Source organism: Emydura macquarii, unplaced genomic scaffold (assembly GCF_026122565.2).
Source record: "Emydura macquarii macquarii isolate MOO-44397 ecotype Brisbane River unplaced genomic scaffold, CSIRO-AGI_Emac_v2 contig_2699, whole genome shotgun sequence".
Taxonomy (NCBI): domain Eukaryota; kingdom Metazoa; phylum Chordata; order Testudines; family Chelidae; genus Emydura; species Emydura macquarii.
Genome location: NW_027132836.1, coordinates 2,447,160 through 2,460,797, shown reverse-complemented (window position 1 = coordinate 2,460,797; position 13,638 = coordinate 2,447,160). Strand labels below are relative to the sequence as shown.

The 13,638-nt window shown below is 57.6% G+C and overlaps 1 protein-coding gene across 1 annotated transcript; it reads right to left on the bottom strand.

Moving 5' to 3' along the window:
- Positions 1-568: 568 nt before the first annotated feature.
- Positions 569-1,333, bottom strand: BHLHA9 (basic helix-loop-helix family member a9). The gene has a single exon (XM_067566031.1). The coding sequence runs from the start codon at positions 1,331-1,333 to the stop codon at positions 569-571; it is 765 nt and encodes a 254-aa protein (XP_067422132.1).
- Positions 1,334-13,638: the final 12,305 nt, after the last annotated feature.

The following is a 13,638-nucleotide window of genomic DNA, read 5'->3' as shown; positions in this document are numbered from 1 at the left end:
TTGGCAATGGTTAGAAGAAAACGCTGTATGGAAACAGAGTCCTGCTCCCTCTGTAAACCGCCCCTGCGCCAACCCTGGGGACACCAGTGGGTTCACCCTTTAAAAAATAGAAAAGAAACAGTTACAATGACCCTGCCCAGCAAACAGAGTCACAGCTGCCGTGCAATTGAAGGTTTTAATATGATCAGTGTGACCCGTCGTGTCAGCCCTATAAAACGAATACATGCCCTGTTGTTTTAAAATCACATTTCCTCAGAAAGAAAGAGAGAGAATAAATAAGGGAAAGAAAGCAGAAAAGAAACCTTAGTCTGACAGCAGAGGTGAATACTCTGAACTGCTGCGAGAGGAAATTCCACTTCCTCTGGCTCTCGGTGTTCCCGTGTTACTTGGCTTGCAAAGAGCACGTGTGCTGGCTGCACAGGCAGTGCTGGGAATCCCGTGCAGAGTTTCCTTGGCTCACCTCACGGCACCGAGCTCCCCGGCGTCACAGCAGTCTGTCTCCCCCGTTTGTTGTTCCCATTCTCCCCTCTGTCTAAGGGAGGTGTCTCTCCTGGCTCAGAAATCCTGCTCAGTGCATGGGCAGAGACTGCTGGTAGCCTGCTCCTTGGATACACCCCAGCGGCCAGGGGACTGGCCCTGGGAGAGAATCTCGAAAGCTGCCCATGTGTTTCTGCTGGCAGGTGGCTCTGACCTCAAGGTGGTAGTTCCCACTGGAGTGATAGGCAGGGCTGGATATAAAATAATCCTTCTTTTGGCTTCCATGGTGGGTCTGGAGCGGAAGCTCAGGGGAATACCTGGGATACGGAGGGGAAGGACAGTGTTGGAAGTCGGGAGCTTCTGGGTAGCTGTGCTCAAAAGGCAGCTGGATGAGCTGGGGCCGGCTGCCCTTGAGGCTTGCCTCCTCTCGGGGCCCATCGTACCAGGGGCGGCATTCGGTGTGGGCACAGGGCCACCTCCGCGCCGGGCTGGAGTGCAGGGCCGTGGACAAGGACGCAATCCTGTTGATGGCTCTTCGGAGGGTTGCAATTTTGGAGAGTCTCTTGCCGTTGAGGTCGTGTTTCAGGGCCAGCCGCAGGGCGTTGAAGGCTTGGTTATAGTCCAGGATCCTCTTCCGTTCGCGGACATTGGCAGCGATCCTCCGTGCCTTGGAGCGCACAGGCCTACTCCTCTTCCTCGCCTTAACCTCTGCCGTGTCGCCACCTTTGGCTGCCCGCTGCTCCAGCCTGGCTCCCAGGTAGGGAGCCCCCGGCGCAGCAACCCCTGCCAGCTCGTCCCCCGCGCTGCCGGGCTCCTTCTCTTGCACTGTGCCTTTCCCCAGGGCTGGGCTGGGCATGGCTCTGCTGAGATCCCCTCTGCTCCTGCGTCCCGCCAGGCTTGGCCGACACTCCTTCAGAGCCGCATTGGCCTCCTGCTAAAAACTCTGCGAGGCTGAGCCTCATCGCACCACGTGGTTCTTTTGGTCCCTTTATTACCTGCCTCCAGGTCTGCTGGATTAGGTCAGAGATGACAGGAAGCATGCAAATGCCTGTGCTCGTCCTTAGCTCGTCCTTAGCTGCACTGTTCCCCTCCCTTCCTGCTCGTTCGGGACAAATCACCTCCTTCGTGTCTCTCTCCTGACTGGCTCCCGGCTGCACCGGGCCAGAAGATGGGTGCAGACTGCCACAAGGCAAAGCCCCGGCCGGCAGCAGCGGGGATCTGCCTAACAGCCGGAGGCTCAGCCTGTCCGGCTGTGTTGTGTGGAGAGCACAGGCTGTAAATCACTCAGGGACGTGGCCCTGCTGCTGTTCTGTGGCTCGCAGAGAAGCCTAGGCACAGCCTCGCAGCAAAGGGCCCGTCTAACCGCAGTCACTGCTTCTGTTTGCTGCACGATTTGCCCAAGTCGATCTGCCCAGAGACCCGCTCTGGGCTGGGCAGGTTGGGATCTACTCTAGCCGGTCTCGGTCACCCTGAAAGAACAGCTTTTATGGAGCCGCCCGGGCTCCGTCACTGCTTCACTTCCAGCAGCCGGGTTTTGCCTTTGCGCTGTGAAAGGAGAGGCAGAAAGGAGACTCTTGCACTGGGGCAGGGGCCGCTGCTAGACAATTACGTTTGCAGGGTTCCTGGAGCCAGGTCTGCCCCCCCCGGGATGAGGCAACATCTTTTATTAGCCCAGCTTGTGTCGGTGAGAGACGCGCTCCAGCCACACGCAGCTCTTCAGGGCTGGTGCCATGTAGCTGGAACGCGGGTCTCTCTCCCCAACAGAAGCTGCTCCCATAAAAGATGTCACCTTGCCCACCTGGTCTCCCTGACAGACAAGGCCCAGAGCATGTGGCCATCTCGAACACAGCTGCTGTTGGCACCGCCTTGCACCTTCGCAAACATGAATTAACCCTTGCAGCCCCTGGGCGGTAGGGAAGTGTTTGTCTGTCTAGGTTATTCTCCTGCACCCATCACTGTAGCATCTGTGTTGTCGTCTCTGTTTTACTGAGAGGGAAACCAGGGGACATAGAAGGGGGCAGTGACTTGTCCAAAGGTTTGTCAGCGAGAGAAGCGCTGGCGGTTAGAACCCAGGAGTCCTGACGCCCAGTCCCTGAATTGTCCGTCTGTCTCAGGGCCTATGGTCTGACGGTCTGGACGGCAGCAGACATGCCTTCCTCACCCCAGCCTGCTGGGGCTGGCAGAGCTGCTGCCGAGATGCCGCTGTCCTGCACCAGCTGGGTAATTGCAGGAGCAGTTCTATCTGGTCCCAGGTACCGGGTTGCAGTCGATGGCCTGCGATTCCCACAACGCGTCTGGCTGTGCAATACAATACCATGACTCAAGGGCAAGCGTCTTTCTCTCCTCCCCGCCACGGGGGGTTCCTAGCAGCATGGCCGGGTGTTGGCTCAGTGCTGTTCACTCGCAGCATCCTCTCCCCTGGGCCAGCCCCCGAGCGGCTCTCCCATCCCTTGGAGCCGGGGAGGGTGGTGCTGGTCTTCCCTGCTGTGACATATGCGCAGCGTTCACTGGGGTTGCTGGCACGTCTCAGATGGCTGCATCCCACGAGCTGACAAGCACCAGGAGACAGCGCTGGGTGCCTGGCAGTGAGACATGTCTGAAGGCATGCTGGCACGACGAGGGAGCAGCGTACAGAGGAAGCGCACCCTGCTGCTGCCGCTCTGGGGCTGGCCAGATGCCATCAGCCCCCAGGGCTGCCGGCCCAACATCCCCACCAGCACTGGGCGCACTTAGGAACAGCAGCGAAGAGCCGGTACCTGCAGCCCAAGCCAACGCCCACTATGAGGGGGAGGCGTGAACCTCACTGGGCACTAGAGAACGGCCTGGCCTTTTCGGGGAAGGTGCAGTGAGACAGGCAACAACATCCCCCCCCCCTTTGCAAAGGGGCTGACCACTCAGACACCCCCTGCACATGGCTGGGGCAGAGGAATTTGCTCGGGGGCCTAGTCACACCCTCTGCCCTGCCGAGCAGGAAGCAAGGATGTCGCAGGGCGGATTAGGGCAGGTGATAAAAGAGCTAAAGTGCTACCTACCTGTGCCGTCCGAGCAGCAGCAAGCCAGCAGCCTGGGGGCAGAGCTGTCTGCCGTGCGGCTCCAGGATTTATTCAGGGGAAGACAGAGGAAACCACCAAAGCACCCCATTGTTTCCCCAGCATCGGAGGCCTTAGCCTACGGCTGATCTGCCAGCCAGGGCATGGGAAAATCATGCATCTAGCACAACGGGCGCGATGGCAAATACAAACAAATACCAACAGTAATGGCCAGGATTTCCAGCACCCGGGGCCTCGAGTTCGGTTCCTACCCAAGTGCCTGATAGTTCCATTGCTGAGCCCCAGCTCGCCTGACTCCCATCCCTGGGCTTCGCCTTCCACATTTTCACTCCCAGTTTCTCTGGCTGCCAGGTGGGATCCAGCCCCCTCTCCTGCCCTGCTACCTGGGAAGCCTCATGTTTTCATGGCAGTGCATCCATCTGGCTCCCAACAATAATACAACGAATGGCCCTGGGAAAGTGAGGGTGAAAACTGCCTGCGCGCTAGATCTGAGAAATCAGGCACAAAAGGTCAGGGCTCCCCTTCTCCTGGAATCACTCGACTGACTACGTGTCACCCCGAGGCGGAGGAATCTCCCCGGACTCCTTTAGGACACACTTGAAAAACAAAGAAACCCCCTGACTGATCGGAGCGTTTCACCACCTTGCTGTGCAGGCCGTAGGGATGCAAGGTTCATTGCCACCGCCCCGTGCAGACACAGCACCGCCTGCCCCTGGAACAATTCATTCCTCTGCCGAGAAGTTAATGAGCGCCCGGCTATTAACCACCTCCATGAGCCAACGGGAACATTTTGAAAAACGGTGCAGGAGTCGGCCTGACAAATTGCTGGGGTTCCTGGGGAGCGGCGAGGCCCTGGAAGAACACAGCCTGCTTTTATCCATCCGGCCTTATCTGATCATCTCAAATCGAGTTTGATCAATTGCTGCAATTAGCACCGGGCTATTTGTCTATAGCCCTTCTCCTCGCTCAGCTCTTTGAAGCAACAGCTAATTTAGGGGCCTGTGTTAGCCGAGGCCAATAAATCAGAAGCTGGGGGGCCTCCGGGAAGAGGAGGGACAGGGCAGCAAAACTTCAAAGCGAGGCAAAGTTCTACAGATATTTCAGAGCCGTCACCTGCGTGCCAGCGGCGCTCGCTCACTCCCACCTTAATGGCGTTCTCTGGCAGGCTGGACTCGCCCTCTGCCCTGGCCCACGGGACCAGCCTGCCAGGGGCAGCTGAGAGCAAGGCTGTTTGGGGGCAGGTCTTAGCACCCAGGGATTCCTGCAGGAGCCATCCAGGTCCCTGTTACAGGCCGGTCCCGTGGCAGAAATGCCGGCCAGAACAGTTGTGCAGGGCTGGGGGATTTCTGCAGTGGGGTGGGCACCGGTGGTGGAGCATCCTGCGACGCAGCAGAGTAGGGGCGCTTTATTTAGCCTGCCCCTGGGCTCTCTCGGGTGCTCGTGAGTCTCCCAGGGCCTCCTGTGGACCTGAGCCACCGAGCAGGAGTTATTAGCCGCAGCCTGGGCTCTAGCGGCTCCCGCTTTTAGCGCTGGAGGTGGCGGTTTAATCCCGGCTGCCTCAGCCAGGATGGCAGCCCTCACGCCAGCACTGCTCGGAGCCCTAGGCTGGCTGCAAGCTGTCCAGCGCCGTGTCACCTCCTCCTGCTCCGAGCAGGCCTTGCCACGGGGGGAGGTCACACGCTGCCGGGGGAGAGGGTCGGAGGGCAGGGAGCCGGCAGGGAGCTCCCACGGACCCACCTGCAACGGGCCGGCCCGTCCCTGCCAGACCCCACCACGGCAGCCGGATGGAGGGCTGCGTGGGACGGGGGGCTGCAGGTTGAAGTGCGCACCTCTGCTGCCTGGCGCCTCCCAGCCAGGACACAGCCTTGGCCCTGGTGCGAAAGGCAAGTCCTGGGGGGGTAGTTCAGTCCCCCGCCCCCTGGAGCCAAACTCCGGCTTAGGCGCACCAACCACCCAGGAATTGTCCTTGGACATGCAAACCACGGCTCAGCTTTCCCTGCTTTTGGACCCTTCATGGCGGCTCCTTTCCCTCCTGGGGGAAGCAGGGCAGGGGCTGCACTCGGAATTCCACTGCAGAGGGGCCCCCCCCTGCCCCCCCAGCTATGGCACTTCCTGGGAGAGGCGGCTCCCTGGGGGCCGGCCCCGGAATCAGAGGCTGCAGCTCAGGCTGGAGGGGCAGGCGCTGTCTGCACTCTGGGGGGAGGCTGGAAATGCGCAGGGCTATCACTCCCCAGCACCGTGCTGGGGGTGCGAATGCAGTGCTGGGGACTGGGAGCAGCTCCCAGACTCTGCCCTCCCCCAGGGGGGCTGGGACGACTTGTGCCTGTGGCTGGGGGGATGCAAACTGGGCAACCCACTTGGGAACTGTCCTTTGGCATCAATATGGCATTGCAGAGGGGGCCAAGGAAGCACGTCACAGGGGCAGTGGGGGGTGATGGGATGGGGAGCCAGGACTTCTGGGTCCTATATCAACGCACCACTGTCTGGCGGTAGGACACAGGCATGTTACATCTCTCTCTGGGCCTCAGTTTCCTCAGCTGTAAAGTGGGGACCCGCCAATGCTCGTGATTTTGGCATGACTCTCATGATAAGTCTTATTTTCCTTAAAGTCCCAGCTCCTGGAGTCAAGAGGATCTGGGATGTTTTCAGCCTTCATTCGTAAAGAACAAGGAAGTTTCTAGCCTTCGTGGCTGTGAAGAAAGCTTCAGAATGTGACCCCAGGCCACCCTCCAGGCTTAAAAAGCAGAAGGAACAGAAAGAGCCCCAAAGTTATTCTTTTTACAGAGTCTCAGGGGTTTTGGTGAGCCTGACTCGTGGTTTTGGAAGATTTGGGGTTGGCAGTGCTGGGACCGCGAGGCATCCTGCCTCCAAGGGGGACAGAGATGCCGAGTCCATGATTCCCTTCGGCGTCCCATTCCTCTTGTCTCCAGGTCCTGCTCTCCCACTCCACATGAGCCCACCCCGAGCACTCGGAAGAGGGGGAGGCCAGACAGTAAATCACAGGCCCCAGGATGCCACCTGCTGCCTGTAATTAGCGTGCCGCTCTGAGACCATTCCCACCTCGTCCTGGATGCTTCCTATCCATGTGCCCGTTCCGGGGGTGGGCAGGCTGAAGGGGAACTCCTACTGCCGTGCAGAGCGCCAGGCGGCCCGTTGATTTATCATGCCTTGCTGGAGAGATTTACGAGCTGAGGCAGGGAGCCAGAAATGTGTGGTGAGGCTCGGCCAGGCCTGTCTCCCTGACAGCTGATGAAAGAGCCATAATTATCCGTCGCCACGCATAAATCAGGCTGCTTGCTGCACGCCCCTCCTGCTCTGCCATCCTGCCGCGAAGGGTCCCCACCCCTCGGGAACGCTCACTGCTCCGTGTCGTGCCCGATGGGCGCTCGTTGCAGGCAATGCTGGGGGGGAGCTGAAGAAGAAACGCACATCTCCCTCCTGGGGCACATGGCAGCTTGACGCTCCCCGCCCTGCTCTCCGGGTGTGCAGGCTGAGTGCCAAGCGCCCTGCCCTCTCACCCGGCTTCCAGTCCGTTCTGAGCAGAGCCGGGAGGTGGGCAGAGACAGGAGCAAACCCAGGACCCGGCGAGGGGAGAGCTGAGAGCTGGAGGGATCCCGGGTGCTGCAGGGATGGCCTGGCTGTGGTCTGCTCCCTGCAACACGGCCAGCTCTATGCCTAGGCTGCTCCTGCCTTGCTTCCGCCACTCCGCTCGCCAACCCCCTTCCCAAATGAGCTCTCCCCCTTTTCCCAGGGAGTCAGCAAGCGTCCCAGCCCACGCTGGCAGGAGAGGAAAGCTGTTCCCCTCTGACAGCTCTCTGGTGGCTGCGTGGACTCACTGGATGGTTTGGGTTCACCAGCTGAGAGCGAATCCCCTCCGGAGAATGGCCATCCCTCCCCGGCGTGTTGGGGGGGCCGTTTGTCTCTGCTGCACCGGGGACTCCAGCTATCAAGAGGAACCAACGCCGCAGCCCTCTGGGCTCGCACCAGCACCGCCAGCACCAGGTCCTGAGCCAGGGCCTCTGCGCCCACATTTCATATCGGGGAGAGAGACGGGAACACGCTGGCAAGCGTAGGAGCACCCAGGACAACGCCTCACGGGGAGTTTAACGCGGAGCTGGCGGGGATAGGGGTCAGCACAGACGCAGCTGCGCAGGAAGGCAGCTCAGCTGGCCCCGATCTGGAGAGCTGCACTGCCTGTCGTCTCGTGCAGGGCCCACCCGGTCACCGCCATCTCCTGCCTGTAGCCTCGAGCACGTGGCCGGCCCCCAGTGAGAGCAGGCCATTTGTCCTGTTGCCCCCCCCGAGATCCGGGCTGGGGTGGAGTGGGCAGGGGCATCGCAGGAGCGTGGCACCGCACAGATAATAGCTCGTCTTTGTGCACTTAGCATAGAGACGGGGCCTTCCTCAGGAAGTTCCCAAAGTGCTTTACAAAGCTGGGGAGCGATTACGGTACCCCACACAGCCCAGCGCCTGCCCACGTCACGCGCAGAGGCAGCGGCAGAGCCGGCTGTAAAAGGCAGCAGCTGCAGCCTCTAGGCCCCTGCTCTAGCCACTAGACAATGCTCCTGACTGTTGAGCGTTGCTCACTTAACCCTTTCCTGACTGCAAAGGTACCGGTGTGTGGTCTGCAGCCATGAGGGGAGTGGCTACTGCTCAATCTCTCTCTCCCCCTTCCTGCTCCATCTCTGCTGAGACGGCACATGAGGGGGGCCAGATAGCACCTGCTGCCTCAGTGGATTCGGGAGATGGACGTTGGTTGCAGACTAGTGAACTGGATATGAAAGAGTTTGTCAGCACCAGCCCGGGAGCGGCCCAGCCCCTGCTTCGGGGAGAATTTGGCACAACAGGCCAGGGATTTTTGCCATGCAATAAAAGGCCAAACTGGTTAGGCAAGAAATTCTAAGGTCCAGTTCAGAGTCCAAAGGCTGAAACGCTGGGCGGGCTCTCTCTCCGCAGTGGCACCTAGCCACACCCCACTCCTGCAGCCCTGCAGAAGCTCTGGGCACGGCTAACAGCTGCACAGCTTCTTGTGCATTTCCCCTCCTTGCAGCAGCCCTGCCCAGCGCCCTCCCAGCTGCTGGCACCCAGCACACTCACTCCAAGGTGCTGGGGACGGAACCGCCCCAGTCTACACAGGCTGGGCCTGGGCTTGTGTTTCTTTCGGGCTCCCTCTGCTGGAACAAGGTGGAAATGGAGTTGCCAAGAGCTGACTGCCGCATGGTAGGTGGAAGGACCCTGGCAGGTGGTTGTGCATGGGGGGGGAACCCTCGACTCACAGGAGCCAGCGAAACACAGCAGGAGAACTCACCAGGTGTTTGTTCCTCATTGACATGCCGGTCTCTGCTATGCTGCTGTTGCACGCAGCAGTTCAGTTGGGGGAAGAGGGTTCCCCGTTTTCCCCCACACGCTGCCCTCACTCACAGCCCCTCGACTTGTCTCTGCGCCTGGACTCCGTGCATGGTAGTGTTCGTGACCTGGCTGCCAGAGTTCCCTTGCTCGCTGGGGGCAGACAGCGCTGCTACCATCACCGCAGCGCTCATGTGAAATCTGACGTCATCTGGGCTTGCAGGGCAGGCACGTGGCTCCTTGCGCCAGGCCATCCCAGGGACACCCCATGCCCGCTGGGCCGTGAGACCTTGCCCCGCGTCTGTGCCAGGCGGGGAACGTGAGTGAGAATGCCCTGTGCGAGGCGGGCTGCTTGGCCAAGCTGACAGTGGGCGCCAAAGAGCTGGGAGTTGGGGGTTTCCCACAGCCATCGCTGGCCGTTTGGTTCCCAAGGTTTCCTGGTGGTGCTGGGATTTTACCCTGAGTTAGCCCTGCCTAATTCCTGTGGGCCTGGCTTTGTCTCGGGGGGGGCCAGGTGCTGTGAACCAGGGGAGGAAAGGCCGGAGCCCAGAACTAACCGTCTCTTCCCAGCATGAGACAGAGCTTAGAGCTGGCAAAAGAGGGCCTGGTTTGTGTACTCGTTACTCCACCCCGAGGAGCCTTTGTGCCCATATCTTCAAGGTTTTGCTCTCAGAAAGGTCTTTGCAGCCCTGGTGGAAATGCCCGTCCGTGCAGAGGCTGTGAGGATGGGGGTAGCAAATCACCGGCCTGGCAGCCCCTGGAGAAATGTTTGCCATTGCTCAGGTGAGGAAGGGTGCTTGGCAAACACGTCCCCACACAAGTGGCTGTGCTAGGGAGGATCTGCAGTGCACAACTTCTCTGGGGCTCATTTTAGCCTGGCTCAGATACTGAATTCCTAGCAAAGCGATGGATCGTTTGAGTCATTAATTATTTTACTAACACCCAGGCTGCTGTCTGTACCAGCCACTGCCTCATCCCTTGGGTAGCCTCCCCGGTCTCCTCCAGCTCAGGATTCCCACTCTTTCACTGGGGCGGGAGAGAGATGGTGACCAAGGAGTAAATGGGATCAGCCAGCGACAATGCATCAGAAAGAGGAGAAATATAAAATCCCCCTCCAGCCGCACTGGGAGGGGAACCCACTTAGCCTCGTAAATTGCTCACTTCTCATCCCTGTGACAGGTTGCCTACAAACTGCTAGGAAAATGATTGGAAAACGATTTTGGCTAATTGAATATGTCAGGGCCGTTACTGGAGAGAGGCCAGGCCCTGGCTAATGGGTGTCTGGGCCAGGCTGGGATGAGCTGTCTTTTGGGGGGGTGTGTGTGTGTGTGTGTGTGTGTGTGTGTTTATCTGCCAGTGTGTGGAGGGGAGGGGATCTGTGGGGGCTTTCTCCAGAAGGAGACAATCAAGTCATTTCCTAAAGGATGTTTTTAATTAGCTGCTTTGTTCAAATGAACCGGCCGAGCCCTATCATCCATTATCTTGATGGGTGTTTAATGCCCCGCTTGGGATTTGTGAGGACATTGGTTTGTGCGCGAAGTTAACACGTGGATTGTATGGCAGGTTGGTTTGTGAGGACAGAGCCCAAGAGTGCTAACCTGATGGATAATTAGCACCTAGGTCCCTCCCTCTGGCACAGGCTCAGGCCCAGAGCTGATATACTCCAGAGCTCCTGCCCATCGGTACAGTGTGGTACACAGCAGCAAGGGAGAATGAATGCCAGGCAGTAAGTACAGTCTGAAGGACAAGGGATGGTTCCTAGTGCAGCTTGCTCAGCGCTTTAAAGTGCGTCTTCTCTGCTCTTCATCAGCACGGAGGCAGGCAGCTGCCTGAAGCATGCAGAGAGAGCAACAAACTTCAGTGGGGAAAACGCCCTGAACCCCAGAAAAGCAAAGAGTAAAAGGCAATATGACCACAAGCAATGAGACACTTTATGGCCAGGGGAGCTAGGGCCCAGCTGCCACCCCTGCCGCAAAAAGCCCCATAGCCACGTGGCCAGGCATGCGACGCAACTCCTGCAGGTGAGTGCTGTAGGGGTAACGTCGGCAGGCGATTTGGGTCTGCCCTAGCAGACTCGCTGAGACACCACTGCCATCAGACCCACGTCTGCACTGAGTGTGACGAGACAGCATTAGGGAATTCAGGTGCGATCCACAGCCCCAAAAACGTCAGTGCTGAGCGGGCTGTGACAGACCTGGAGCGCCTCTTTAGTCATTTATGGATGTTGTTTGTTGACCTGGGCACTAGGCTCTTCACTGTATGAATATATTGGTTTGATTTAATAAGGGGCTGTAAGGAAAGATGCGGGAAGGAAACAGGACGGCTCAAGATCAGAGCCATAGGACAGGGCAGGAAAAAACCAGCACACGCTGGAGATCAAAAGGGTTATAGCAGTTGAAACAGGGGCACTCTGGAGAGGAAGGAGTTGTTCTGGGAGGGAATGACAGAGACCAGGAATCCTGCTGGGGTGTCTGAAGCAGTTAGGCCTGCCTGCGTTACCCTCGGGGTCATCGAGAGAGACAGGCTGCGCCTTGTTCTCAGAAGCCTTTCTTCTCGCATTGCTTTGTTCCTGCTGTTCAAACAAACAGAACTTTTGGTTTAAGAAAGAACGTCTGGTCACTGGATCACCCAGGGCAGAGCCACAGGTGTCAAACCCAGCCGGCCAAGCCCGGTGGAGACACAGGAGAGGGAGAATTGCAGAGTCCCACCCCAGGTTAGGCACAGAGACGAAGCTGACCCTGGAGGGGGCACTCCTATGCTATGTCTCCACTGCAGCTGGCAGCCTGCCTCCCCGCCCAGGAGGACACGTTAGCTCTGCGCAAGCTCGAGTGCTGAAAATAGCCGTGTGGCTAGCGTGGTACAGGCCAGCTGCCCCACGCCCGCTTTCACTCGTTCCATCACCTTGGCCAGGATGGCCGCACAACTGTGTTTTGCAAGCTAGTACGTGTCTGCCCAGCCTGGTTGGGGGCGCTTCCGGCAGCAATGTGGACCTTTAATTGCGGGGGTAATTCAGGAATGTAAAGCAGCTGCCAGGCTGGGTCAGAATAATCCCCAGGTGGCTGGGTGTGCGAGAGGGGACCTGCAGAACTCGCCCCCACCCTGCGGGGCATTGGCCGCTTCCCATCTGCAGGACAATCTTGTGATCAGGCACCGTGTAACTCAGCATGGCAGCGAATGACAGCAACCGACTTTGCTGGTGTAGGCCGGGCCTTCAGGCCTGTGTCTGGGCGCTGGTGACACCACCGTGCGGGGTGAACGGGCCGGTCAGTGTTTGCCATATCAAGTGCGGCTGGGTAACGATCCTCCAGACAACACGCGCAGCCCGACTGACCCGGCATCTCTGAGTTTTCGACGTGGGATCCTTCTCACCTGGCTGCTAGCTGCCTTGGAGAGAGAGCTCTGTCTGGGCTTCCTAGGTCACTTGAATTGTCCTGCCTTGCGTGGCTGCTTGCATCTCGTGGCCAGCCATGCTGTGCTCAGGCGTGGGGGCTGCCTGAGGTGTCCCAATAACAATCTAGACGCACTCTGTGCGGCAAACCCACGCTGGGTGTTGCTCTCCTGCCTTGAAGTGACACTGTGTGTGCATGGGGTTCTGCGTCTGCATTGCAGAGCTCCAGCTGCTTGGTCTCAGCACAAAGGCTTATTTGGCTTGATGTGATGGATGGGCTGGTGGCTCGTTCGGGAGCTGGAGCACACGTTGTTAATTAAATCATTAAGAGACGCAGAGCAAAGAGGAGATTTTGCTGACTCAGTGTCAGGTTCAGAGCCCAGCACTCAGGGATTCCTGCCTTTGCTTCAGAAACAGGCTTTGCTCTGTTCGTTGGCAATCATTTACTTTTCTATAGGACTTTTCCCCCCCTCCAAGAGCACATAGGCTGCTGGCCTGTCCCCTCAGCCCAGGAGGAGGGACACCACACTCTGAATCTGGGTCAGGCTCTTTTCCCAGGGCTTCCATTTTATTTCTTCCATGTAAAACTAACTCAGTATTTCCACTTTCCCTTCCCCCTAAGCTAGGGCCTAACCTGGGATTTTATGGTCTAGTTTTTCTATTAGCCAAGTCCCTTGTGTGCATATTGTATCAGGCTTTATTTTCATATCAATATTTTTTTAATTACTGCCTATTCACTATTAGGTTATGGACATTCCGGATGAAAATCACCACCAACATGCTTTTAACCTTCAATATTTCCTTCACTTAGGGAAACATGAAGTTGTTCCCCTGATAAGTGGCTAACCCAAGTACTTTTTAGCAGCTTTAATTATTCTGATTTTCTGTTATCTTTCCTGCTTGAGATGTACAATTTGTTACTTCAATCATAAACACAGTAACTCTGCTTCCATAAGTACTAGGTCATCTCCTTACCCTGATGTCACTTGTTACTTCCTTCCCATTGATGTGTTGCTGGCTATTCCCTTTCCCCATACCTTCCCCTCCCCTCTTTTAGGTAGTTATCTCCTACCAGTTCCTGCATATGAGATATTAGTAATTTTGGGGATTTGTTTTTCTCTAGCACACTTTGCCTCAGTGCATTCTCCATATGCTGAGCTGTGTTTTCCTCCACAGCTGCAACATTTTTGTTCTGTCCCTTCCTCACAATTATTGTCTGACAACTGCTTACCTCCACACTTACTGCACCACATTTTCCTTTGCAATTACGTGCTGCTTTTGACACCTGTAGCATCTCTTACGAGGAGGCATATAGGGCTTAGTCTAAAACATCTGATACCTTAAGGCTGCTGTATCTGGTAGCATCCTTCCTTGAAA